General features: G+C 51.8%; 14 protein-coding genes and 1 non-coding gene across 15 annotated transcripts; 7 read left to right on the plus strand and 8 right to left on the minus strand.

Moving 5' to 3' along the window:
• Nucleotides 1–2490: 2490 nt before the first annotated feature.
• Nucleotides 2491–3436, plus strand: PMZ80_000025 (uncharacterized protein; the record flags this gene model as incomplete). The annotated part of the gene is made up of 2 exons (XM_064868480.1): nt 2491–2521; nt 2571–3436. The coding sequence occupies 2 exons, from the start codon at nt 2491–2493 to the stop codon at nt 3434–3436; spliced, it is 897 nt and encodes a 298-aa protein (XP_064733977.1).
• Nucleotides 3437–4016: 580 nt separating this feature from the next.
• On the minus strand, nt 4017–5777 carry PMZ80_000026 (uncharacterized protein; the record flags this gene model as incomplete). Its single annotated transcript, XM_064868481.1, has 1 exon — nt 4017–5777. The coding sequence occupies one exon, from the start codon at nt 5775–5777 to the stop codon at nt 4017–4019; it is 1761 nt and encodes a 586-aa protein (XP_064733978.1).
• An 878-nt stretch (nt 5778–6655) lies between these two features.
• Nucleotides 6656–8035, minus strand: MTM1 (Carrier protein, mitochondrial; the record flags this gene model as incomplete). Its single annotated transcript, XM_064868482.1, has 1 exon — nt 6656–8035. The coding sequence occupies one exon, from the start codon at nt 8033–8035 to the stop codon at nt 6656–6658; it is 1380 nt and encodes a 459-aa protein (XP_064733979.1).
• A 416-nt stretch (nt 8036–8451) lies between these two features.
• On the plus strand, nt 8452–10068 carry PMZ80_000028 (uncharacterized protein; the record flags this gene model as incomplete). Its single annotated transcript, XM_064868483.1, has 1 exon — nt 8452–10068. The coding sequence occupies one exon, from the start codon at nt 8452–8454 to the stop codon at nt 10066–10068; it is 1617 nt and encodes a 538-aa protein (XP_064733980.1).
• A 116-nt stretch (nt 10069–10184) lies between these two features.
• Nucleotides 10185–10313, minus strand: PMZ80_000029. The gene has a single exon. It is a non-coding gene; the product is annotated as a tRNA-Met (tRNA).
• Nucleotides 10314–10440: 127 nt separating this feature from the next.
• Nucleotides 10441–11187, minus strand: MTQ2 (S-adenosylmethionine-dependent methyltransferase; the record flags this gene model as incomplete). The annotated part of the gene is made up of 1 exon (XM_064868484.1): nt 10441–11187. The coding sequence occupies one exon, from the start codon at nt 11185–11187 to the stop codon at nt 10441–10443; it is 747 nt and encodes a 248-aa protein (XP_064733981.1).
• Nucleotides 11188–11676: 489 nt separating this feature from the next.
• On the plus strand, nt 11677–12105 carry PMZ80_000031 (uncharacterized protein; the record flags this gene model as incomplete). Its single annotated transcript, XM_064868485.1, has 1 exon — nt 11677–12105. One exon carries the CDS (start codon nt 11677–11679, stop codon nt 12103–12105), a length of 429 nt encoding a protein of 142 aa, XP_064733982.1.
• A 314-nt stretch (nt 12106–12419) lies between these two features.
• PMZ80_000032 (uncharacterized protein) lies at nt 12420–12947 on the plus strand (the record flags this gene model as incomplete). The annotated part of the gene is made up of 1 exon (XM_064868486.1): nt 12420–12947. One exon carries the CDS (start codon nt 12420–12422, stop codon nt 12945–12947), a length of 528 nt encoding a protein of 175 aa, XP_064733983.1.
• A 150-nt stretch (nt 12948–13097) lies between these two features.
• PMZ80_000033 (uncharacterized protein) lies at nt 13098–14015 on the minus strand (the record flags this gene model as incomplete). Its single annotated transcript, XM_064868487.1, has 1 exon — nt 13098–14015. The coding sequence occupies one exon, from the start codon at nt 14013–14015 to the stop codon at nt 13098–13100; it is 918 nt and encodes a 305-aa protein (XP_064733984.1).
• Nucleotides 14016–14488: 473 nt separating this feature from the next.
• MEU1 (S-methyl-5-thioadenosine phosphorylase) lies at nt 14489–15486 on the plus strand (the record flags this gene model as incomplete). The annotated part of the gene is made up of 2 exons (XM_064868488.1): nt 14489–15032; nt 15092–15486. 2 exons carry the CDS (start codon nt 14489–14491, stop codon nt 15484–15486), a joined length of 939 nt encoding a protein of 312 aa, XP_064733985.1.
• A 10-nt stretch (nt 15487–15496) lies between these two features.
• Nucleotides 15497–16432, minus strand: PMZ80_000035 (uncharacterized protein; the record flags this gene model as incomplete). The annotated part of the gene is made up of 1 exon (XM_064868489.1): nt 15497–16432. The coding sequence occupies one exon, from the start codon at nt 16430–16432 to the stop codon at nt 15497–15499; it is 936 nt and encodes a 311-aa protein (XP_064733986.1).
• A 218-nt stretch (nt 16433–16650) lies between these two features.
• BFR2 (rRNA-processing protein bfr2) lies at nt 16651–18261 on the plus strand (the record flags this gene model as incomplete). Its single annotated transcript, XM_064868490.1, has 1 exon — nt 16651–18261. The coding sequence occupies one exon, from the start codon at nt 16651–16653 to the stop codon at nt 18259–18261; it is 1611 nt and encodes a 536-aa protein (XP_064733987.1).
• A 91-nt stretch (nt 18262–18352) lies between these two features.
• On the minus strand, nt 18353–19324 carry PMZ80_000037 (uncharacterized protein; the record flags this gene model as incomplete). Its single annotated transcript, XM_064868491.1, has 1 exon — nt 18353–19324. One exon carries the CDS (start codon nt 19322–19324, stop codon nt 18353–18355), a length of 972 nt encoding a protein of 323 aa, XP_064733988.1.
• Nucleotides 19325–20807: 1483 nt separating this feature from the next.
• On the plus strand, nt 20808–23177 carry PRM10_1 (pheromone-regulated protein prm10; the record flags this gene model as incomplete). Its single annotated transcript, XM_064868492.1, has 2 exons — nt 20808–21042; nt 21097–23177. The coding sequence occupies 2 exons, from the start codon at nt 20808–20810 to the stop codon at nt 23175–23177; spliced, it is 2316 nt and encodes a 771-aa protein (XP_064733989.1).
• A 1197-nt stretch (nt 23178–24374) lies between these two features.
• On the minus strand, nt 24375–26160 carry MEP1 (low affinity high capacity ammonium permease; the record flags this gene model as incomplete). Its single annotated transcript, XM_064868493.1, has 3 exons — nt 24375–25589; nt 25641–25904; nt 25960–26160. 3 exons carry the CDS (start codon nt 26158–26160, stop codon nt 24375–24377), a joined length of 1680 nt encoding a protein of 559 aa, XP_064733990.1.
• Nucleotides 26161–26669: the final 509 nt, after the last annotated feature.

Below are 26669 nucleotides of genomic sequence, written 5' to 3' on the forward strand. Positions count from 1 at the left end.
ACCGTTCCACTTCGACATTTCTCTGGTAACATCTTGCGCTGCCGAAGAGCTTCGTGCCTCACAACGTGGATGGAGATCCTTGTTTAGTCGGCACGATCTAGTTGCTTCTCACTAGGGACAGAACATGATTCAATCGATCGTCTGCACCGTTGTGTGAACGCTGGTGGTCACGCGTTCGTCAGTAACCTCGGTCACAGAATCTGTCCATCAGAGTCGTTCTCTGGCCTCAAATTTTGCATAGTATGTCTCGACCATTTGTGACTCGCCAAGATTGTCGGTATGGCCCGCAACGAGACGGCCATTGATGAGCCAGCAAAGCTTGAGGTTGAGGCGGCAGAGGATAACGCGAACCACGAGTGTGATCTGCAGAGGTGACAAACTCAGGGAAAATGTAGTCTGGGGTTGACGGGTATTGCGGGGCCAGAACCGCATAGTGCCAAGCACATATAGAAGCTTGGCTTTCTTGCCATGAAATGGAGAGAGCGATGATCCTATCAACAACGTGCCGTCTGCCGTGCCCATCTCTTTGATACGCGATATTGCTTAGTACAACCTGCCACCACTCTGAAGCGAAGCCATGGGAAACAGTATTAGCACGACCTTTTGTGGCTGCCACACCCCGGAAAGCCAACGTGATTGGGTCGTCACGCCAGACATGCCTGAAATTTGCGGGGAACGTTTGGTCAGAACCGCCTCGCCGCCCATGTGATTTCCGGGGTGTGGCTGCTCGCCGTAGGACATGGGGCGAAATCGCAGACAGTGCACCCAGGCTGTACAGTCCGCTGTGCGTTATAAGACTCGATGGCTGCCCAACCGGCTGCAATGGATCGGTGTCGAGCAAGACGTGCTGGTTCGAATCTCTATGCTGGTATGCCTAGAGCCAGGTACATTACATTGCTTTGCCGATGCTGTAATGAACCGGCGCATGCCTTTCCGTGCTACAATCGTAGCTGGAGGAGCAACGAAGAGGCGACTGATCTATATGTAGCTCACGCCGTCCGACTGGTATGCGACAAGAAGAAAGGCAGACCATGCTTGGGCAGGAAATTTGTGTACCGAAGTGGTCAAGCCGATTGAGATGATGAAATCCAATAAGCTTCTCGTGCTTCTGCTCCGCTGATACAGTATGAAGGTATGGTCAGAAGGTAGGACAAAGCATACCTATTGACGTTCCTGAACTGTGAAAGTCGTCGTGTGATTTGATTCATTGCTGTTCAAATAATGTTGGTCCATGCTATCGACGAATGTTGAGCTCAAGAAACCTTGGTGAGGAAGATTTGCGCACTGGTGGGCACTCCATCCATCTCCTGATTATGAAGGCCAGACGTTCGCAGTAGATGGCGACCAGCAGTATTTGTTGTCGCAGAATCACAGAACGTTGGTTTTCTGGTGCCATGATATTGTTTGCCAGAGTTTTTTCATTCTCAAAGAAGCTGGTTCAATAAATCGCTTGCACTCGATGGTCATCAGTAAGAAATCAAATCTACTGTTAGTAAGTCCAAAAGAGGTGCTCGTGGCGCTGGTAGGCCATTCCCTTGCTCATCGGGAGTGAACTTTTCCCTTTATCTGGCGATTGATACTGTCTGCATCATTTCTTGAGCATGCCTGGATGTATCCGCTTACCTTCGAGCACATCAAGCCCATATGAATCTTATCAAGCTTGAACTTACCGCCATGGATACTTGTTCATGAGTTGTACAATCCTTAGCAACCTTGACGCGCGTAAGCAATGCCGAGTCTACACCAGAATCGAGTGCAGAAATTGCTTAGTAGGACATACATGCTACTGGATAACGTCAATAGGAAAACGGTAACAGAAGGTGAGAGGAATGGATTGCGGCCAGGAGTGCTGGGGCTTTTTCACACCGGTGATTCAGGCTGTAAGGCAGAAGCTGTCCAGCACTTAAAGCTGCAACTCGTCTCTCGTCCTCATCTCTTCCTCAATTGTACCATCCAGGCTCGCAAAGCTCCATATCCTGGCACCCGTGCTTCGGCAACGTGCGCAACGCACAAATGACCCATCGTGGGCTCAACCTGAACAAGGTCCAGGAAACATTGTGACGATGACTGCAGAATGAGGTACAGTAGTTCCATATCGTGGAACGCGATCGTTTTCCAGGCTGGACACCACCATACTGCAGGTTCACGTCTTTTGCCCTCCAGTGATTAGCGGGGTTTTGCTTGAGATGCAAGTTGCATGCAAATTTCTGTGAATCCATGAGCTCACAGCAGGCCGCTGACGGACACGTTTTCCGCCAAATATCCAACAGATCAACTCTGATGAGCGTCAGAGGGAGATGTGACATCATGTTGAGTCGCGACTGATTATTTTGATAAAGTGTTCGAGCCTGCCAACCCACCTGCGTAGCAGATTTTTGTTAACAAACAACAAGAGAAGCAGACCATAACGACTACTTACTCCTCGCTATACACCCAATCCGGCGACACTCCTGAGTTACAAGTGATCACAGCATAACACGAGCATTCAAAATGTCTAAAGAAGGGACTCAGTTTCAATCAGGTGAGTAGACAATGCAGATGTTTAAGGACTATTACTGACAGGATACAAGGCCACGAAGTGCCAATCACACACCAAGACGTACCTGGTCACCAGAAAGATCTCCCGATCGAGCCCGTCGATACCAAGCTGCCCACAGCTGATGGTGGCTTCCAAAAGTACAAGGCAGCCGGGAAGCTGAAGGGCAAGAAGGCTCTCATCACAGGTGGTGACTCTGGCATCGGAAGAGCAACTGCAATCTTGTTCGCCATGGAAGGTTGCGATAGCACCATTGCATATCTACCAGAGGAAGAAAAAGACGCCCAAGACACCAAGAAGGTGGTTGAGGAACATGGAGGCAAATGCTACACCATCGCTGCTGATCTGAGAGAGCTCGAGAACTGCAAGAAGGTCGCCAACTTTGCCTGCGAGCAGATGGGAAAGGTCAACATTCTGTTCAACAACGCCGCTTTCCAGATGGTGCAAAAGAGCATTGAGGAATTGCCCATCGAGCAGTGGCACAAGACCTTCGACACCAACATTCACCCCTTTTTCTACCTTTCCAAGCTACTGCTACCTCAGATGGAGGCCGGAGATACAATCATCAACAACGCTTCCATCAATGCATACATTGGACGGCCAGATCTGCTCGACTACACTTCTACCAAGGGTGCCATAGTTTCCTTCACTCGGGGTCTCGCCAATCAGAAGATCTCAACCGGCATCCGAGTCAACGCCATCGCCCCAGGCCCTGTCTGGACACCCTTGATCCCATCTACCATGGACGACGATGCTCAGGCCTCGTTCACATCACCGATGGGTCGACCAGGCCAACCAAGTGAGATGGCTACATGTGTGATTTTCTTGGCCAGTTCAGACAGCAGTATGGTTTCTGGTCAGACTATTCATTGCAATGGTGGTGGCTTCACAACATCGTGAGCAACCTCGTCATGAAGATACGATACAGAGTTATGATACAGAGAAACTACGCAGGGATGGTTATGAAGTGAGCGGGAAGTGAGCGTGTATAGCTTTGAGTTGCATATGATCAGCATGATGAACAATACTCTTGACGCTGCTCCCACCCGTCCTAGACTGCTATCAAACCAAAGTCCTTGGCAGTGATTGATCCCATCACATGTGCCACCCCTCCGCCTTTGTGGTCCGTACTCGATTGTTCAAGCAGTGTCGTTCACTCTCTAGATCGTGCGCAACCTGCATATGGAACGTCAGTCGTGGCAGCAATTTGTAAGCAATGATCTTCCTCAGTAATGGTAGCGTGCAGGGTAGCAATAGAACTTTACAGTTGTGCTGTGGGCACTATTTATACCTTGATGACCACAGCTAGGCACCAATCGCAATGTCAATGCCGAACGTCCAAGTACCGAGTTGAAGAACACCGGCAATGCATTTCGTAACAGAACTAGCATCTCACAGCATCGCAGCCTTTATGACAAAGCAGCTGGCGTCTGCGCTAGACTAGTGCCCCCCTGTGCCCTCTCACCGAGCTGCCCAGTCCTTATTTGATGAGGTAGATTCTTCCCTCCCAAGGCCTCAAGTACTTCCCAGCATTCTCCTCACCAAGCGTGCTAACCAACAGCTCGGACTCTCTCCCCTGTAACTTCTTCGGCATATCAACCGGCTCCTCCTCATCCGAAAAGCTGCAAACAACCAGCATCTCCTGCTTACTATCCCCTTCCTCCCCAGACCCCTTATACTTCTTCACGAACGTAAACGTCTTCTGCTCCCACATATCATGCAGCTCGAAGTCACCCAGTATCATGAGATCACGGTACTCCTTCCGTAGCTTCAGCATCCTCTGGTAGAACTTCAGCGGCGAGTCGGCTCGTTGCAATTGCTCCGCGATATTGACGTTCTTGTAGTCATCGTGACATCTGATCCAGGGTGTAGCGTTAGCATCAGTAAAGCCAGCATTGACCTCGCCGGACCACTGCACCGGCAACCGAGCATTGTCACGGCCAACGGTAGCGAGACCTTTCATCGCTTTCCTGTTCCATACCGGGTCGTTGCGGTACCGATCCCTCACATCGTTGTAAGCATTGATGCTGTCGACGTCTCTCAGGTCATCCACCGTCCATTCCGCAGAGTGGTTGTATGTGCCGATCTCCTGACCCTGATAGATGAACAGCGTACCCGTCAACGAAGTAATGCATAACGCCAGCATTTTCGCCGCAGCGTCACGATACTCCGGTCTGTCCGTCGCAAACCTCGAAACACATCGCGCCTGGTCGTGGTTCTCGAGGAAAATTGTTCCCCAAGCATCGTAGTTCTGGATTAACCGCTGTACCTTAGCTAACGATTCCTTGAACTCCGGCAATTGGTGCTTATAGTTGTGATGTTTCTTACCGCCAGAGGTACGATTTGTGCCGAGGTCGACCGTCTGGAAATCGAACACGCAGTTGAATTCGTTTCGGTCTCGGGCGACGTAGGAGAGAACTGTTGCTTCGTCGGATGCCGGGCATTCGCCGACCATGAGGATGTCGCCGTATTTGTCGAGGCAGTGCTTTCGTTGCTCCTGGAGCCACTCGTGCATTTTCGGGCCGTTGACGTAGTGCTCGAATGCGGGTTGGTAAGCGTCATTGGGAGAAACGATTTTCGCGTCTGGATATGTAATGTCCTTGCTGTAGAGGTTGCACGTGTCCACGCGGAAGCCGTCTACGCCCTTGTCCAGCCAGAATGCGATGGCCTCCTTTTCGATGGCGCGTCGCACCTCCTCTAACTCCCAGTTCAGATCTGGCTGTTCGGTGACGAAGAGATGGAGGTAGTACTGCTGGCGTTCCTCGACCCATTCCCAGGCACTTCCGCCGAAGATTGAGCTCCAGTTGTTGGGTGGGTGTCTCTCGCCGTTGACCATCTTTGCGTCCTTCCAGATGTACCAGTCTGCTTTTGGGTTGGTTTTATCCTTCTTCGATTCCTGGAACCAGGCATGTTGGTCTGAGGTGTGGTTGACGACTAGGTCGAGGATTATCCTCATGTCTCGTTTGTGGCATTCTTCTATTAGGTTATCCATGTCTTCCATTGTGCCGAATGGAGGGTAGATGCCTTGGTAATTTGAGATGTCGTAGCCGTAGTCCTTCTGTGGTGAATCGTACATTGGCGAGAGCCATATGATGTCTGTGCCCAGATCCTTGAGGTAGTCGAGTGTGCTGATGATGCCAGGGATGTCGCCCATGCCATCACCGTTGCTATCCTTGTAGGATGCTGGCCATATCTGGTATGCTGTGCTGGTCTTCCACCAGTTAGGCTGCGGAGGCGTCATCTTGTGGTTTACCTTTGGTCTATGCCTGAAGATGCAAGTAGATGCACGAAAGAATCTATGACAGAACGCACAACAAGGGTATCAAACGCGTAGGAGAGGGTATCATAAAAGGATTATCAGTCTCTTCTGATTTCGGGCTATATACCTACGACTGTACACTCCCCGCCTTGCTCGTGCGGCTGTCTTACCCAAGGCGTCAGTTCAATTCCAAAGCATGAACCGAGGAAGTGACTGAGGTCTACTAGTGATGTAGCACTCGAGGATATATCGACGCCGGCATCCATGGCGCCTCAAGTCCGTCTCAGTCAAGCTTTGCATAACGACCAAAGTTTGCGCGAATAAAGCAGCGACGTTAGCTGCCCAGTACTTCGGTTGTGGTCGCGGACAGCCGGTCCAATCCTCCGAGAGTTTGAGCGCTCCTGTCGTTAAGACATACACAATGTGAAATCGGAGCAAGCGCCGTGGTGTGCATTACTGGGATGCGGGATGTCGTGCAGACGCGCATAATCATGTGTATTCTGCGGCTGGATGACCAGAGTACGAATGGGCGTCGAAGGGATGAAGGTGTCAAAGACGATAAATGGGAAGAGAAGACGCGCATGTCGCGCTAGGGATAAGCGTGTCTACGGCTCGGCGTCGGCTTCCTAAGCCTCATGATCTCACTGCGCTTGTGTGCACGAGCTTTGCCGAAGCAAATGATATGGTGACAGCAAAGATACTGCGATTAAGTGGAAACATCTATACACAACCACCCGGAGGACCCGCCTGTAAGCGAGCAACGCCCTCTCCTGATATGCAACGCATCCCGCCCGCTCCAATGCATCATAAACAAAGTACTAATATGGTGTACAGCAGGCCATTCAAGGCCTGATCGTAGCTCACAGCTGCTGCTGCGACTCTCCTTCTTCCTTCTGCACATTGACCGTGCGAGCCCATCGCTTCCCCATTTCATAGGACGAGATCATAATGGCACAAGCTGGTGCAACCTTCATAGTTCTTGGTATCCAGCCTTTGAAAAGTCCGGAGGCGCCCTCCTCTTTCAAGATATGGTACAAGAACCTCGGCATGCTGAGCTCCTCCGGCACCAGCTTTCCTGCTTTCGCAGCTTCCTTGGCAGCCTGCACTGTCAAAGGTGCATCGTCGCCTGCGTGTCTGTAGACTTGTTGACGAGTTTTACCCACGTCAAATGGTGTAGTCACAAAGGCTGCAGCTGCACCAGAAATTGATCCAGCCAGAAAACTGTCGACAAATATCTCCATGTGACTGCCTCCCGTGTGGTGAGCCTGAAATCTTCCTTGAGCTGAAGTTGTAATGTTGGCCAGCCCATCGTTCCTCATAGCACGCAACCTGTTCCGCAAGTCTTCGTAACCCCACCAGTACAATGCCGAAAATGGCACGTCTCTCCACATGGTCAGGGTCAAACCTCGCCAGAGGGACGTGTAGCCTTGAGTTTGGGTCATCTTGCGCATTCCTGCCATTGTCTCTTTGAAAACTCCTGTTGCACCACCCTGTGCGGATTGCATCCTCGTCCGGAACATCTCGATCGGTGAAACTGCGAGGGCAGCCAGTATGCGGGCAAAGGAGCCAGAAATAAGTGGGTTGTAGGTGTCATTGGATATCGCCCTGACAGGGCTCCTATGGTTGTATCTCAGCCAGTCGTAGCCTGTGAAGTAGATGACGTTGGCGGGCACTGCCATGACCAAAGTCGGGGTGAGTCCGCGCCATAATGTGAGAGGGCCTTCGTTCCTAGCGATCTTCCTCAAGCCATCGAAGGTCGAATTGATTGTCTTGCGCTGAGTCTCCTCAACAGCACAATCTGACGCTGCAATGGCAGCTGCATCTGTAGTTGCAGCCCCATTATTCGCGAGACAAAACTGACCATTGTCGCCAACGAAGAAGACTTCTTTGCAGCATGCCTTGACTCCTAGGTCTTTCGGAAGTTTTTCGAAATCTGCACCATATGCTGAGAAGCGAGTGAGGTTGATTGGTGGCGGTTGAGGTTGCGGATTTTGGGATTGTAGTCGTACGCGGACAACGTCGAGAGGCGTTACAAGTAATGATGTGAGAACACTACCAATGGTGGCGGAGACCATTCGCTGTGTCACTGTGATCTGGTCCTGGCCTGTTCCTGAGCTGGACATATTGTCTGTATCCTCCTTCTGCTGTGATACTCTGTCATGCCGTTGGCCTCCGTTTGCATCGTGGTGATCTTCGCCGTCGAAGAAGAATGTTTTGTCGGAGACTGTATTATAGGACATGCATTCAGAAGTGTCGAGCCTGCGCAAGCCGACAAGGCCACAAGAAACCCGTGAATGATACTGGTTGAGGTTAAAGATAACGTTGAGTGATAGGGAGTCGGCGCATCGACCGGCCGCGATGATGATGGAAAAAAAGTCGTCATGTCATTTCGCAACGAAGCTGCACCCGCGCGATCGGAAGTTTGTATCGCCTCAGGAATTCTTGCCGATGACGCTACCGCGCCTTCAGGTTAGTTTCGGACTTAACCAGCAAGAAATACCGACCCTAGTTAATGCCTCAGGCTTCCGTCAACGACAGTGACTCTTCGCCGTATCTCTTTCCTTGTGTACGCGTCAAGTAGGTGATAGAGATATCCTCAGATCCTACACTGATATTCCATTGGATCCGACCAACACGGATCAATCTTTATCAAGCTATGGAAAAGCAACCGACCTCATCGGATCTAGAGCAGTTCCGCCAGCAGTGGCAACAGGAAGTCAGTGCTCGGACACAACAGCAAGCGAAAGGCAGTAACAGCAATCATGTCCGTACGAAGTCATCGACAGATCAGGGACATAGACCTGAAAGGCTGATCAACAAGCCACCCGGACCACATCCACTAGCAGATAAGCACGACGAAGAGGTCATTCCGGAATCTTCTGCACAAGCAGTGCTGACTGAGCGACTTGGACACCTCGATATAGGAGACGCCGATGCAGACGAGTTTTCAAAGCTTGGTCGAGCTGAGCCAACGACGGCACTTGAGCACTACGAACGAGCAGTCGAGAAGGAAGGTCAAGGCAAGCTTGGCGACAGCTTATCTCACTATCGGAGAGCATTCAAGCTTGATGACAGCGTCGATCAGGCATATAAGGAGAAACACTTCGCCCACAAGTGGAAACCCTCCAAGCCCAACCCTTCCAATGCAGCTGTAACAGTGCCTTCAACCGCCCACCACTCGCAATCCGCCGAAGCTGGCAAACAAGCTGTACCGCAGACAACGGCTCAGCTTATTGCCAGCTTCGCAGATTGTGATATCGAAAATGCTCCACCCATGATCGAAGGTGATGCTCCACCCCCGTGTCCAATTCGAAAGTTACCGACCGAAGTACTTCTCGAGCTCCTCGACCATATTGCGCGTATCGACATCTCAATATACGCCCGACTAGCCTCAGTCTGCAAGAAGCTAGCCTACCATGTATACACGGAGTCTAGTATTTGGAAACGCATTTCGCTTGGCGCGGAGTTCGGTTTAGCCTCGCAGCAGTACCACTTCGCAACTGATATTCAGGGACGACCCATCATCTGGTCCGCCGTGGAAGACGAAGAGGAGGATATCGATGAGCGACCAATGCCACCGGTCACAGACGCACTCTTCCCAGCGAACCAAGACTGGCGAGAAATACTCCACTCCTACCCTCGCATCCGCTACACAGGAGTGTACATATCCACCGTGAACTATACACGATCTGGAGGCACCTCAGCGACACCGAGTACGTGGGGTAGCCAAGTGCACATAGTGACGTACTATCGATATCTCCGCTTCTTCAGAGACGGCACACTCATCTCTCTGTTGACAACTCACGAGCCAATCGAAGTCATACACCTTCTTACCAAGGAGAACATTGCCCTTGTCCGATCGGGCAAGACCGTCGACCCAATGAAGTTCGCTGGTGCTGGTCAAACACTCTCCCAGCAACCGAACATGCCGCCTCCACCAAGTGCGCAGAACATCCTCAAGCATGCACTCCGTGGACGTTGGCGACTTTGTCATCCATCGCTTGACTCAGCTGAGGTCGCATCGAACAGCATCGTGCCTGGAGACGTGCATATCGAGACCGAGGGAGGTGCCGGCCCACGATACCAGTACACCATGCATCTATCGTTGAAGCATGGCAATAATCGGAACAAGTTCGCGACCAAAAACAATAAACTGATCTGGAAGGGCTTCTGGAGCTACAACAGCATAACTCATGACTGGGCCGAGTTTCAATTGAGAAATGACAAGGCGTTTTGGTTTTCTCGGGTGAAGAGTTATGGTCTGGGATATTGAGTCTCGTTGTGATGACTACTTGAATCCGAACCTCGGCGTTGGCGTTGGCATTGTACTGCTCTGCAAGCGTGTTGGCCAACGAATTGCTTTTCAAAACAAACTCACTGCAAAAAGGATGCCGTCAGTCTGGATCGAACAGACGACCTTGAGCTTTCCTGAATGGAGAGGACAAAGGCGCCCAGGTTCTTTTCCTTTGTCTCGCATATTTCCATGAGGCTCACGCTCTTCCACTGAGCTATGACGGCTTTTGCTTGCTGTTGTGCACAAATTATTGGTCGTACGCTTATGTATCTTTGGCTCTTTGTTCTGATTGATTTCAGTTGATGGAGACTTTCGCGACGAGTGCTGCAAGTGTTACCAAAAAGCTGTCTTTCAGCCATTGTAATGCTCGCGATCTCTCCATATTCTAACGATCTGTAGCTTCTCCCACCCGCCTTTCGTACCACTGCTGCCGACTGTTTCTGCCAGCCAGGGTCCGTGTGGGAGTTCTTCTATGATCCATCGCTTGACTTCCGCGGGGTTGTTCTGTGCACAAAGCAGGACGTAAGCCACGCCGTGGGTACTTAACACTTCCGGAATCTGTGCGAGTAAACGGTTCGTAGTCTCCATGCCTGCCTCTCCACCATCTGTGGTTAGAGCTAACAGATGGGAGTCGTGCTCGAATTTGTCTCTGTATCTCCTTTCAAGGTCGGGCAGAGCAGGTAGCTCTTCGCTTGGCACATATGGTGGGTTGAAGACCAGAATGTCAACACTTCCAGGTCGTAGGCTTGAACACAAATCACCATTTACCGAACCAAGATAGGTTGACTTGCTGGACTGATCCTGAATAGCCTTGACCACAGTGGTCTTTGTGGCATGACAAGCATTGATGTTCACATCGACACCCACAGAGATGATGGGTCGTCCAATGATCTGCTCAGCGTTGGCTGTGAGAAATGCTATCACCACACCAGAGCCTGTTCCGACCTCGATTGCAAATGGCGTTCTGCCACGAAATCTCTCATGCAGCCATGCTACTTCGGTTGTGCTTGACAAGGTGTCCAGGAGGAGGAAGGAATCCTCGGATGGTTCGTAAATTGTGCTGAAGGATACATGAGACGTGTCAGGCGTAGCTAACATGACGGTCAAACCGCTCAAGACAACTGAAGGCAGCTACTTCAGCCACCAACAATGTACAGGCGATTCCCATGTGGTCGTGATCAGGATGCATCAATGATCAACTCGAGATTCCGCACGAGAATTTGAAAAGGAGAAATCAGGACTTATTCTCGTCGACATGGACCACCTTCGTCGAAGTTCCGTGACACTTCTGATGCTCGGTGTGCCTAACATCCCATTGCCTACTGGTACCCAACCGTGACAACGGCTGCTGTGTAAAGTCGCGATACTCTGAGGCATCCATGTATCGATGATATTACCTGCTAACAATGTGGTGAACTGAACTACTCCTAGCGGCTTCCGCTCCGGCAACCTCGGCGGAAGATCTCCGATGAAGATCATAGACGATGCTCGATGATGTCAAGCGAACCAAGAGCTTCACTGTACTTATTTTCCTTCGATTACGCTCAATCTCCTGTGTCTCCAGCAGAACTACCATCACAGCTCAATATGAGACTCTCGCCTAGATTGCTGGCGTCGCCAGTTACTCCAAAGCTCGTACCCGGCCAAAAACAACCCAGACTAGCCGTCCTCCCACCCATTCCTCTCTACCGCCGCCTCCTCCGTATTCATCGAAAAAAGCTTGGACCCGAGGAACGAATAATGGGCGACCTCTACCTCAAGGACGAGTTTCGCCGGCACAAGGATATCGACAATCCCATCCATATCGTTGGTTTCCTCAGTCAGTGGCAGCAGTACGGGCAGATGCTGGAAGGCGATGATTGGAAAGGACAAAAGATGGACACGGAGTTGCTTGAGAAGATGAGTGATCAGCAGATCGGACAGATGTACGAGCTTATGCAGGCTATCCAGCAGAGGGGTAGGGACAGTGTGAATGAGGAGACGGTGGATGAATTGTTCGATCCGAGCAAGAAGTGAAAATGTGTTGCGTGGATGCGATGACAACCTCTTACAACCGAACAACATATACGCAAGTCTCAGTCGCAATCGTACGAACACTCACAACGAACACCTACGTCTGCGCCATCGACTTCTGCTTGTTGACTGCAGCGTTTCCACAGTCACCAACTATCGATAGACATTCAAAGCATCGCTAAGAACTACGTATTCACCTGCGGCAATTTGATATCCGAAGATTCCTCAAAGCGCAAGCGTTCTCAGCCCCAACAGAACCCTTACTTGCAAGAACCGCATACCAGAAATCGATCTCGTCTTCTTGCAAAGCATCCAAGATGTGTCGCACAACCGCCTACAAATCCACAACCTGCGGCCACAGATGGCTTACCATCACAACACGCTGCGCACCCAGCATGGGATTCACCACGCCTCCAATCCACGAGTTCCGCTCTGACGGCTCCTTCATCTGGGGCAAACCGAAGTTCCAGAAAGCACCCGCAGGATCTTGTCCGAACTGCGATTTGAAGGGACAATACGATGGCAACACCACACGCATGGTGCTGGGGAGTGGCGAGAGGGAGATTCGGAACAATATGTGGCGGAGTGCGAGAGGTGAGGCTATGATGGGTGGAGGGACGATCGGCTATGGTTATGGATCCGCTGCTGTGGGAGGATATCAGCAGGCGATTGTGCCGTATCAGACAAGGGGTGTGAACGGGCAGGCTTTGACACTTTACCAGCAGCAGTTTGCGGCCAATCAGCAGGTTGCACAGATTGCGAGAAGGCAGTACTACCCTATGACTGAGAGATATAGGGTTGGCTATGGAAGTGGGCCAGGACAGTCTGGATGCAATGTCATGTGAAGATCACTGGGCTGAGATGCAGACAGATGAGCCAGGACGCTCTTTCTTTGGACGGCATGCCAAAACCAGCTGCCTATCAGGGACATACTCGGCGCCCGGACTTGTATTTTGGACAGTCAACTAATTTGCATTCGAAGATCAATCAATTGATCAATCATCATCAATCTCATCACCGACCCCGTCAGCATCTCCTCCTGTCCCGTCTCCCACCTCACTCCCTAACTTTACCCCTCTAGCCCCCTCCTTCTCCCTCCTCTCCTTCGCCCGTCTCTTCAACTTCCTCTCCCTATTCTTCTTATTCCTCTTCTCCTTCTCATGCTCCTCCTTCGTCTTACTCTCGTCGATTACCCTTTGTCGCCTCTGGGCCTTGAGCTTTAGTAGATCGCGCCTTTTCTTGCTTGGTCGGGCTCGCGCTCCGCGTCCGGCACTGTTGGGTGGGATTGGGGTGCTGACTGGCTTGGTGATAGTTGATGCGGGTTCAGCCTTGTGTACGACGATTTGCTTCCGATGAGCTGGCAGAGTTATGACGCGCCATGAGAGGTGAGTGCCGGGCCAGGGACGTGAAGATTGGTGCTGAATCGTGGCGGTTGTTATGGCGCATTGGGCGTACCCGTCCCGGAGATTTTTAAGCCTGGTCGGTGAGATAGACGCAGTGAAGTAGTAGCTGTCCGGCCTTTCAGTTCGAAACTTGAGGTTCGCAGGATCTGTAGCAGTGGGCGGTGATGGCGAGCGGAGGGATATCAGTGCTGGTTGTGCTTGGGAATCTGGCCGAGTAGCTGTTGTGGACTCGCTGTTCTTGGCTGCTGAGGGTCTAGATGTTGGTCGAAAGAGATTGAATTGGAGTGCTTCTTCTGCTGGTTGGGCGTCTGCTGCTTGGTAAATCTTTGATGTCGTGGCAGGGTGTGGCTCGATGAAGTCGTACTCGAAGCCGTAGTCTACTGGTCCATTTTCTTCTTTGCTGGATTGGTCGTGCTCTTCACCGGGAGCTTGTTCAAGCGAATCGTTTATAGGTCCATTGTCGGAGAGTTTCGTGCGCTTCACTCGTTTCGCTGCTGGTACCTCGAACATGTTGTCTGACGTCGTCGTTTAGATGGCCTATCTCGGGTCTGTGAGTGTTGGCTAGTCGCGCATTTGACTGTGCCGAAATCGCGCATCCCGTACAGTCTCCTGCCTCTGGTCTCAACGGCTACGCTTTATTCGAGTCTTATTGTTGATCGAAAGTGAAGACGCGGCAAGTGACCTTGCGCACCAATCAAATCACCTCGTGTACCGTAGGCAAGCTTTTCACGTGCTGATAGTGCTCGGAGAATTGACCGCCGACCAATTTTGCAACGATAAGGACTGACGTGCTGAGGAAGTTGTGCGGGCTTGTGATTACTTGTTGATCAGTCAAGTCTCGTGGTTAAAGGTCACTGACGGTGTCGACCGAATTGGAGATCAGCCTGAGCAGTTGAGCATTTACAACGGCATCAAAACTCTTTACAAAGGCTTTCAGCCAAACCACCCAGCGAGCATTTACTCTGCGCAACCGTTTCTACAAAATGTCCTCAACGGATCTACCTACCACTTACAATGGCACACCTCGCATAGCAGTTATAGGCGGCACTGGCCTCGAGTCTCTCGAGAACTTCCACCCGGTCGCAGCCCTGGACATTTACACACCCTGGGGTAGACCATCGTCACCAATCACAATCTCAGAACATCCAAGTCCGACTACAGGTCAACCAACTCCCATCGCATTCCTCGCTAGACATGGTGTGCACCATCAATTTGCGCCACATGAGGTTCCGGCGAGGGCGAACATTGCGGCACTGCGATCGATCGGTGTGCGATGTATCATTGCTTTCTCCGCGGCAGGATCGTTGCAGGAAGCAGTAAAGCCAAGGGATTTCGTGGTACCGGATCAGGTGATCGATCGAACAAAGGGTATCAGGCCGTTCACATTCTTTGAAGGGGGCTTTGTGTGTCATGTCCCGTTTGCCGATCCATTTGATGGCGGTGTTGGTGAAGTTGTGAGAAAATGTGGTCACTCATTGGAGGGAGAGGGCGTGACTTTACATGACAAGGGCACCGTGATCTGTATGGGTAAGTGTCCCACAGCATTGCGTTTTCATTGAGTTGAGTCATCGCTAACGCTGTTGCAGAAGGTCCACAGTTCAGCACCCGAGCAGAGTCACACATGTATCGGTCTTTCGGCGGTACAGTGATCAACATGTCTGTCTTGCCAGAGGCTAAGTTGGCAGCTGAGGCAGAGATCGCGTACCAGATGGTGGTAATGAGCACGGACTATGACTGCTGGCACGACAGTGGTGATGTAAGTGTCGAGATGGTCATGGGCCACATGAAAGCCAACGCTATCAACGCGCGGCGGTTCATCGGCGCTGTGCTTGACGAGCTCAGCAGGGAGGAACATGCTGACCTGGTTGCTGCTAAGCATCTGGAAGGTGGCAGAAAGTTCGGAGTCAGCACTCATCAGGGTGGAAAGAGCTCTGAGGCGCTCAAGAAGATGGAGTGGCTGTTTCCAGGGTACTTCTCATAGTCGGGCTCTTTCAGGTCCAGGTTAGGCCAATCTTCTGGGCTACTTTCGAGGCAATCGACTCGTAGTATTTCGTGTTGACCGACATCCCACTAGCTTCTTCTGCCACTATGGTTGGCTTGCCGGCATCTGCATCATGGCAGATACTTGGGTCAAGCGGAATGTTGCCCAATAGATCAATATTCATGTCTTGTATCTGAACCTTCCCTTCCCCACCAGAGTGGTCATGAGCGAATATCCTTGTTTCTTCACCACATTTCGGACACACGAATACTGACATGTTCTGGACAAGACCAAGCACAGGTATCTTCATCTGGTTGAACATGCCAACACCCTTGACCGCGTCCTTCAAAGCAATATCTTGCGGCGTGCTCACAATGACCGCACCGGACAGCTCAACTTGTTGGCCGATGGTAAGTTGCACATCTCCCGTTCCAGGTGGCAGATCGAGGACAAGTATGTCAAGCTTGGGCGACCAATCGACCTCATGTAGCAGCTGATGTAGTGCTTTCTGGACCATTGCACCTCTCCAAGCCACGGGTGCAGCCTCCGAAGGTAGGAGGTAGCCCATACTCATGCTCTTCAAACCATAGCTCTGTAAGGGCACCAATGACCCTCGATTGGTCACTTCAGGCTCAGATGCATCGGCGAGGTTGAGCAGGGTCGGAACTGAGGGACCAAAGATATCTGTATCGAGTATGCCCGTTCGTAGATTGTGCCTGGAGAAGGCTAGAGCAAGATTGACTGCCAGTGTGGACTTTCCCACTCCGCCTTTGGCACTCGACACAGCTATGACATGGTCGACATGGGCGATGCGACGCTTTGGTGGGAGACCGCGTGGTGCTCCACGGAGGGTAGGTGCTGGGCCGGAAGGTGGCGCCCGTCGTGGCAGGTTCAGAGGGTTCTCATGGCTGAAGACGCGCGCTGAGGTTGTGAAGCATCTGCGCATGCCGGTGGATGGTCTTTGCAACATGCGCTGGCAGATGCAGATAGACTTGAGTCCTGGTACTATTGGTGATGCTCATCGGTATTGTCTTACCGGCTAAAGCTGCCGAAGCTTAAAACGGCAGGTTGCGGCGAACTTCTTTCTAGATCCTGCAAGAAATAATTTGAGCACTTGCGATTTGGTGGTAGTAGAATAACAAATTCAGCTCGTGCTCAGAAACGATGTCCAAGTTGCGCAAAGACGTTGAGGCGTTGACTTTAGGCAAGAAGAAGCCACGCGACTACGATCCGGAAGATGAGCGCGATGAGGACGGAGAGGAGTCTGGCAGTGGTTCAGAAGAGGAAGGCACGACCGGAGGACGAGAGCATTACGAAAGAGTAGGAAAGAGCAAGCTGAGAAGACCGGAAGTCGCGCCACTAGATCCAAAGTATGGTGGTGCTGTTGTGAGCCGGGCAGCATTGGCTGGCGAAGCAAGTGACGAAGACCTTTTTGCGCCTCCGGACGATGATGAGGATGAAGATCCATTTGCTGTAGCCAGAGACACGAGGGACGGCGTTTCAGACGATGACGAAGACGAAGACCATGTTTCTTTCGGCGAAGATTACGAGGACAATGACGATGCGCCCAACAGTGAAGTCGGCCCCGATGATGATATGGAGAGTTCGTCGGAAGTGGAAGACGAGGAAGATGAGGAGGACGATATCGACGGTGATGAAGAAGACGAGGAAGAGGATACTGAAGGTGGGCGTTCAGGACCAGGAATGCTCAACGGCACTGCAACTTCCAAAGACAGAGCAGAAATCAGAGCGCAGCTTGCAAGCACATCACAGAACCTGGCTTCAGGACTATCAAAAGCAGCCAACGATGACGTGAAGAAAGGACAGGCCGTAAAGAAGCAGTATCAGACATTCGACCGCTTATTGGATGCTCGGATGAAGTTGCAGAAGGGTCTTACAGCTTCAGACAACCTTGCTGCACAACAGTCCTCTACCTCATTCACGACTGATGCGGATGAAGCACTGCGAGAAGCACAAGATGCTGCGCTGCAGCTGTTCAACACCATTGGCTCATTCAGAGAAAGTATTACTAGCGCAGCAGGGACAGACTCAGCGTCGAAGAAAAGGAAGCGGACTTTACCTGTGGACAATCCGAATAGCCTGGACTCGATCTGGAAGTCGCTGGAAGAGCTCGAAGCAGAAAGTCGGTCAGCCCGGCATACTACAATAGACAGGTGGTCAGCAAAAGCCAAGCTGTCAGATCCAGGCCGAAATGCAGCAAACACGAGATCGAAGTTCCTTGATCCATCTTCACGCGATGACAGGCTCACCACTGTGCTGGATACCTTCGTCATCAACGAACAGGAAAAGCACTTTCGCGGCCAGGACCACGAAGACGAAGAAGACGGAGACTCAGCGTTAAAACCTACGATGCCAGCTTACGACGATTCTATGTTTTACCAATCACTCCTCCGCGACCTGATTACAGCCCGCTCCGCTGCCTCGGCCAACGACATCTCGACATCAATGCTACCGCCAAAACTTCACGTCTCGGGAAACAAACAGAATAAGAGAACAATAGACACAAAAGCCAGTAAAGGACGCAAGATAAGGTATACGGTGCACGATAAATTGCAAAACTTTATGGCTAGCGAGGGCGATACAGGCCGTGATACTGCTATGTGGACTGAACGAGGCAAGAACGAGTTCTTTGGCAGTCTGTTCGGACAAGATAGAGTCTTGAGAGAAAACGATGACGATGAGGATATGGTCGACGGCGACGATATGATCGATGACGGTGCAGAAGTGGAGGCTTTGCGATTGTTTCGAACATAGGTCTGCAAGCTCCACGAGACCTGTCTACCAGCTATGCCCTTCTGTCCCAGGTCGCATCGCTGCATGTTCCGGCCGCACAAGTCTCGCTCCATCAGTGTCCTCCAGCCTTCAGCTCTTTCGCTCGGTCATCACTTATTGCGATGGCCTCTTTGGTAAGCTCGTCCAGATCTTCCTTAGGCAACCCCAGCATCCCGTTTACCAATTCATGTTTTGCCTCATAATTTGCGTCCCCATTCGGGAAAAAGCTCCTCCCATACAAGACCTTCGCGAATCCCGGGAACCTCCCTTCCTCCTGCATCTGCTTCATCCCTTCTGCCACTCGGTCTGAGCTAGACATATACTCAATCTTCCAGTCACTGTCCTTCGTCCCGGTCACCCTCTTCACACTCTCGAACACTTCCTTCTGACTGACGCAGAAACTGCTCACATAGGCCCACTTGTTCTCGAACTTCGCCTCAAGCTCAGACACATCCATACTCAACATGGCTGCAACAGCACGCGCAACTTGCGCCTGCGAAGTCGTGTTGATCTTGGTGTTCCCATCATCGAAGAAGAGGCCTTCTTTCTTCTGAAAGTCGAATCCATAACTTTCCTTCATAAAGCCCAGGCTATACTGGTACCAGAATCCACATGCCACCGCGATCCACGAAGAAACGCCCAATTCGTCGATCAAATTCCTCATGGCAGTCTTCGGCGGACCAAGGAAACATTCCTTGCCGTACTGCTCGTTCGTGCCGTCGATGCCCCACTCGTCGGGCAGAATCCATGGCACTTTGGCCTCGGCAGCGGCACGGATGAGTTTTTCGGAATTGTCCTGGGGAGCCATGACGCTCATGGTGATAATCAGGGCGTCCTGGCCGCTGAGGGCGGAGACGAGGCTGGAAGGGTCGTCATAGTTGACTTTGGCGATCTTGACGCCTTCTGCTGGTGGGGCGTTACTGCCTTCTCGGGTGATGGCTGTGACAGTGTGTTTGCCTGTTTTGAGGAGGTGGGAGGTGATGTGGGAGCCTTGTCTGCCTGTTGCGCCGACTATGGCTACGTTGCGGATGTGAGTGGGAGACATGCTCGGGATTTGCCTAGCTGTTGGAGAGACGTTTGAAGAGATGTTGCGGTTGCAGGACTTGTTGAAGTGCTGGCAGGGCAGCCAGCTGCTTTATACTTCATCTTTCGTATGTCGGCATGCAGATTGCTTTGTGGTCCTAAGTCTTATGTCCGAGCCGTGTCCTCAACAGGATGATGTGGAGGCTGATATTGCAGTAGCTAGCTTTGATCGCATTCATCGTACCTACACAAGTCGAGTATGAGTTGGACCGAATGCCGTCCAAAGCAAAGGAAGTCCTCTGCATCCACTGGAGACTTGTCAAGATAGACTTTCGTGTGCTCAAAGCTAGCCGGATACAGACTAGGGCATCGCGACCGGCTCCACCTGTACCTGCGTTTCGCGTCGAGTTCACTACGAAAACCAAACGACCAGAGGACACCACCAAGTATGCCAGAGTCTTTATGTCCGACTTGATGGGGGACGGTGTTGCAGTCGACCGAGCGATGCCAGAACAGCCCTGCGGCGATAAGGATTGCTGAGCCGAAGCTACAAGCCGCGAATGCAACAGACGCGCTGGCTCTCGATCACTACGACGCTCGAAAAGCGTGGTTATCGTGGGCAGACTGCTACATCCGCATGTGAATCGCTGAAATCTTGAACGCCTCCTCTGCATGCACCCGTCACGGTTGATGTTTTCGCGAAGCCCATGGATCCGTCGCGAAGGAGTATGGACGCTGATTTCGAACTCCTCCTTCAAATCCGATGCGATTTGTCGAGCTCCGTGATGCCAGAGTTATGAGACTCAGGATGGTTGTGTCTCCAATTTGAGTATACCTACCGGGGAATGTGGTCCGAGCGTTGGCAAATATCACAAATTATGGTTGAGGAAGATGCGGTTTTGCTTGATTGTACAGCGAGAGACGAAACGCTTACAAGCTCAAGCACAGTACATGGACGCTGTCGTCACACTTTGAGCCTCTTGATCGCACGGGCACTGGTCGAAATTTCCTTGCCAGCCTCAACAGAGCGAACAGACCTCCGGGTGGCTCCTGCTCTCGTATGCTGTCATATTTTTCAGGTACGCGACTTCCTCGTGATTCTGCTTATCTGCTGTACGAAACTGCATCGTCAGAGTGCGAACATCGATCGCGCAGAAGAAGGTCATCAGCGAAGGAACGCAACTTCCGGCGCATCCTCGCATTCAGGCTGCTTAAGTGGTTGCAGTCGTTCCTCCGCAAAGGTCATGTTGTCATGGCACATCCCACCAGAGCCTCCTTGGTGGTCCGTGTGAGCTATAGCAAGATACCACCCAACCTCCATTTTCCCCAGCATTTCAGGTAAGCTCGTATCTAGAAAATGTCCGACGAACCCCAGTCCCATGCACTCGTCTTACACCGAAGCGAAGTCGACATCATCAGACTTTGTTCCATGCTATCTTTGACTCTACTTCTTTGGCAGCTTAGAGTCAGGATATGGCGTTGGTTGAGGATCACGCCCTACTGTAATGACCGCAGAAGACGATGAGATTCAACGCGCCCCAGAAGGTACACTGAACGTGCCATCGGACTCGAGGCGACGGCTTTATTCTTGGTCCTCATATCTCGACTCGAGCCCAATACAGTTCCGTACACCAAGCTACACAAAAGAAAAGTGTGAAGCACCACGATTGAAGCAAGGGAACTTCGGTGATGGATCAACACCAGATGTGGAGAAGCAGGAGCAGTTGGGTGATCAGCAAGGTATGTTGACCCGTTCACGCGAGCAAGCATGATCAGATGCTGACATTACCCTAGCTCTATCGCGCTCTCCATCACCGAGATGTCTCCCATCCCTAACGACCGCGATGTATGACGGGGCAGACATAACGCCAGGCATACTCCGTTCAGAAGAGCAGCACAATACACTTGGTCGATGCCGCCATCGTGACAACCGACATCACCAGATTATTGACACTACATGCGTAGACAAACTTGGGCGCAAAGCGAACCTGAGAGACGAATACGATCTACAGAGTGCTGCCACTCTGGTAGCATCTCCTACATCGCAAGCATTATTCGACAAGTATGGCAATCACTTTGGTCCTGGACGACACTCAACCTCTTCCGATAGTTCGTACTCAAGCCATGGCAGTGATGTGGACGAGAACCCTTTGTCTACAAACCGGCTGATACGGTATTACACCGGCTTGGACGACCCGGATGATGAGATCTTGACTCGAAGAATCAGCAGGTTTTCGACAGCCGCCAATCCATGGCAGCTCGAGGAAGGCCCACTTGAAACACGACACCCACTGCAAGCTCATGCGACACCTGAAAAATCGAGGCAAGGAAGTGCACCACCACCCTATCGACAAGGTAATCGCAAAGGTTCGCATGGACTGCCAGAGTACTTCCAATCATATGCGAAAGCATGCCTCAAGGCAGAAGGCAGGCGTCGAAGGTCAAGACGAGAAAGTGATGTTCTGGAGAAGAACGTGTACATGCTCAAGCTTTGCAAAGCCTTTCTGCTCTTCGGTGTCCAGGCTCACAGGCTCGAAGAGTACCTGCACATTACTGCGGCATACCTCGAGCTCACTGCTGAGTTTCAGTATGTGCCCCACTGCATGTTTGTTGTCCTCACGAATCCCTTCAGCGAACGGAACGAAATCCACCTGCTCAAAGAAAGCACATCGGTCGACCTGGGCAAGCTCGAAGACATCTACAGTGTCTACGAATCCGTTATCGAGCATGAGGCAGACCTCCAAGTCGCAATCCGACGACTCGACAGTGTTATACGCAGGCGGAAGACATATCAGAATCTCCTGCTAACATTGCTTCACGGCCTGGCAGCGATGTGTGCAGGGACCTTCGCCTTTTCCGCGCGCCCAATCGACTTTCCAGCCCTCTTCCTTTTCGGCTGCCTCCTCGCCATACTCCAACTCGTTGTTCTCGGCACCCCAATCCGCAACTCTCACATTCTCGAAGTCCTCACCTCCATCATCGTCCCATTTTCTGCGCGTGGTCTTGGTTCCATCTATGACCCTGCTGGGGACTCCTACCTCTGCTTCAGCGGCATCACCCAAGGCACAATCGCTCTGATTCTCCCAGGCCACATCATTCTCGCCGCAACACACGAGATCCAAAATCGAGCTGTCGTCTCCGGCTCAGTGAAGATGATTTACGCCATCCTCTACACCCTCTTCCTCGGCTTCGGTATCCTCATTGGCACATCACTATTCGGCTTCATCGACAGCAATGCCGTCAACGCCACGACATGCAAATTGCCTGAGTACTGGGATACCGCTGGACCCAATCGCTGGCGAGCAACATATGCCCAATTCGTATGGGTGCCAGTCTTCGCGCTGGCAATAAGCATCATGCATCAAGCCAAGATAAAACATTTACCCGCCATGGTCATTATCGCCACATGCGGCCACCAAGCATTCTACTGGTCTCTCTACCGCTTCGCTCAGAATCTCCAGTTCGCGGGTATGATCGCGGCGTTCGCATCAGGTCTGCTGGCGAACATCTATGCGAGATTTGCGGGGTGTCTAGCATCGACGATATTGTTACCCGCTGTCTTGGTGCATATCCCCAATGCACTTGCGGCGTCTGGCTCGCTCGTGGCGGGCGTCGACACTGCGGATGCGATTGTTACGAACTCGACGTATTGGATTGATGCGAGTATGCAGCAGAGAGGTCCAGGTGAGTATGGCAGGTTGATGGTTAGGGACTTCACGGCGAAGGGACCAAGTGGGAGTACGGGGTTGATTGTCACTGCGGGATTCGGCATGGCGCAGGCCACGATTGGAATCACTGTTGGCCTGTTCCTGAGTGCGTTCGTAGTTTACCCATTCATGAGGAGGAGGGGTGGAAGGGGCTTTCTTGCCTTTTGAGGCTACAGTACGTGGCACTCGTGATGACGCTTGGCTGGTCTTTTGTAGAGGATGTATTCACGGCTCAGCTCATATGAAATCCAATATAGCTCTATGACTCTGTGGCATGAGAAGCGTACTCCTGCTCCTGCTGCTCTCGGGACTTCCAGGCCTGTTCGTTGAGATAATATCAATAGGGAGAAATGCCGCATACCACCACAATTTTAGTAGTCATCCCCACCTCTGCAATCAATCCAACGGCAAAGACAGACTGCTGAGTACACAGTCCACCTCCCCAGGCACTGATTGCATGAAGTTGCAAGCCACGGAGAAGTTTGAGAATTGATTCGAAGACATGCCAGAATGCGGCCAACTTGCAAGAATCTGGTCAAATAAAATCGATGCTCTGCTTGCAACCACAAGATGGAGTCTACAGAAACGCAACTCTCCATCATCTGCACTGACTACAAGTGTCAAACGAAATCTCATGATATATGTCAGGCTCGAGGAGACACACTGGCCTGCGATACTCATCTACATCATGTTTAGTCCATGGCACATCCGGTGCACGAACAGCTCAGCTGGTATGGCAATATTGAGGCAGAACATGCAGTGGTTTATGGCTGCATGCAGTTCGTTTCAGTGAAGCAATCTGCCGTCCGCACGCCTAAATACCCTAACTCAATAGCCTAGCACTGACCCGGAGAAGCCCACTTTCTGGCTGACAACTTCCGGAGAAGAGCGTTATACTCTCCAGGCGTGCGCTCGGCTGAGTTGCGCGGCAAGGTAGGATGGACTGTCATACAATCCTGGCTATCGTGACAGCGCTTAGATCCACACTCGATGCCAGGAATCCGGGGTTTCATATCAAGGCTGCTCGTGTGACATGAGCTTCGGCAATGCGAAGGTCACACAAGGCGAGAGTTGGAAATAAAATTGCCGCATGTGGAAGGAGTGCACGAGATACTTGAGCCATGCGAAAGCGAAAGAGCATTGTTCTCCCCATGCTCCAGAAGAGTACCCAGGCATTTGTACAGATTACAATTCAGTAGTGAAGGTAGAGAGGGTCCACATCTATTTAACAGCCGGACCGAGTAGTATTCCCACCGAGGTATCATATCCAATCCCCCGATCACAACGCCCGCTAGTCCAACACGAGTGTAGCTTTCACAACAATAAAGCAGGAGCATCAGAACCAGAATTAGAACGAACCTTCACCTATTGGGTTGGTTCACCGTGATGCTTCTCGTTCCTCATGGCGTCTTCTGCTGCAATACCATGTCTGTCACCCGCGGCCGGAAGTCCGCGATGTCCACCTGCACTCGAGTGATCCGACGAGCTGCTGACCTCATCCTTCTTAAGCATGGCGCTGTGCTCGGCGATTCCGTGTCTGTGCTCTTGTGGCATTTCTGGATCGACGCCCGTCTGGTCCTTGGAAGCGGGCGTCCAGGCGAGGTAATCCCTTCGGACCTCAACGTAGTCGTAGGCGAATTCGCCAAGCTGGTCGTCGTCCATTCCGAGGAGTTCGGCTTCCTCGGAGGCTCGGAGGTGAAGACCAGGGATGTAGTTGACAGCGTAAGCGAGAATTGCGGAGATGACGAAAGTGTAGGCTGTGCATGCGACAATGTATGCCAGTTGGATATAGAATTGGCGGTAGTTGTGGTTGAGCCAGCCACCAGCGAAAGTGCCGGTTGTTGTGTTCTCGAGACCAGCGTTGACACCATCAAGACCAATGATGTAGTCTGCACCGAAGAGAGCGTTGAACATAAGTCCGACCATACCGGCGACACCGTGCTCAGCGAACACATCCATCGAGTCGTCGATTCGAATCCAGTACTTGATCTTGGTGGCAAAGTTAGCAACTACGCCGGTAGTGATGCCTAGGACAACTGAGCCCCAAGGAGTGATGAAACCAGAGGCAGGAGTAGCTGCGACAAGACCGGAGATAGTGCCTGAACACCAGCCGACCATAGACCATTTTCGTGCAAGTCTGAAATCGAGGAGGACCCAAGTCATCGCGGCGAAGGTGGCAGTCAGATTCGTGTTCCAGCAGGCCATGACAGCTCGAAGGTTAGCACCGAATGAAGAACCGCCGTTGAAGCCGAGCCATCCGAACCACAGGAACACAGTTCCGAGCAGGATGAAAGAGACGTTGTGTGGTCGGAAGTTAAGCATCATCTTCTCTTGACGTTTGCCGAGGACCATCGAGTAGGCAAGTGCGGACAGACCAGAGACGATTTCGACAGGTCCACCACCGGCGTAGTCCAGAACACCATACACGTAAGCCCATCCGTTCGGGTTCCAGACCCAGCATGCGATGGGATTGTAGACAATGGTGGCCCAGAGAAAAAGCCAGACGCAGAATGGCAAAAGACGGCCTCGTTCGGCAACAGCACCCGCAATAATGGCTGCTGTGACGGCACAAAATTGCATCTATATGTCTCGTCAGATGAAGCTTCTGTTGGAGTTCAGCGATAGGCATACCTGGTAGAAAGCGTAGAGCAAGCTGGGGATCAGAGGTGATCCAATGGATGGTGCACCCAAAACACCCATAAGACCAAAGTGCTTCAGATCACCAATGAAGCCGCTTGTGCCGGATGCAGAGAAAGTCAACGAGAAGCCCCAGAAGTACCACTGAAAATTGACGACTGAACCAGCAATCATACAAGCCCACATCAGCGAGAGGGCGGACTTTCTGCGAGCAAGACCAGAATAGAGGAAACCCAGACCCGGTACCATCACCAAGACCTAGAATCCAAAGTCAGTACTGGTTGTAATTGTGTGATGGGTATTCGTGTCTTACCATAGCAGAGGCCACGATAATGTAAGCCTGATCGCCTGATTGAAACCATTTGTTCAAGTTCTCCGTCCTCGAATCACCACCAGTCAAGGTGTTGGTAGTCAAGCCGAAATCTGCAGGGGGTCCAATCCAGTTGTAGGACGCATACGACGGCAAGAAGACATCGTGCGTCTCGGGGGTGCCGCTGATGGCGGAATCAGACATGTTGGCGGTTCGTTCAGCTCAATCGGTGGGAGAAAGATACTTCGTAGTCGATATTGTCGGCAAGAGCAACCTCTTAGCTTCGGCACGTGCGACTCGTAGCCAGCGACGTGGGAGGTGTGATCTTCGCGTATATGGAATGCTAGATGCGAACAACCTCAACGACAAGCAAGCGACGAGAGAACAGAAATGCGGACGCGGTCGAGAAGTTAGACCAGGATAGATAAAGTCTAGGACAGCGATATGAAGCGGCAGTTTAGGGTTGACATAGAATCGAGCTGCTCAATCACGAAATTATCGGGAAGTCGAGGCGTAGATCGGGTGCCGTCATTTTACACGCTGTATGGACAGGAAGTCGTGTACCTATCAGTGGAGTCTTTTGACGGAGGCTAGAGTTATTAGGGCGTGAGCCAGGGCGGCGTGCTTCAGGCTGTTTGGCAGATCCCAACACCCACCATGCCAGTGCGCCTGTCAGATTGGGTCGTTGAGTCTGATACAGTGGGGGCACGCTC

Source organism: Knufia obscura (genome assembly GCF_036327395.1).
Source record: "Knufia obscura strain CCFEE 5817 isolate CBS 148926 chromosome Unknown scaffold_1, whole genome shotgun sequence".
NCBI lineage: Eukaryota > Fungi > Ascomycota > Eurotiomycetes > Chaetothyriales > Trichomeriaceae > Knufia > Knufia obscura.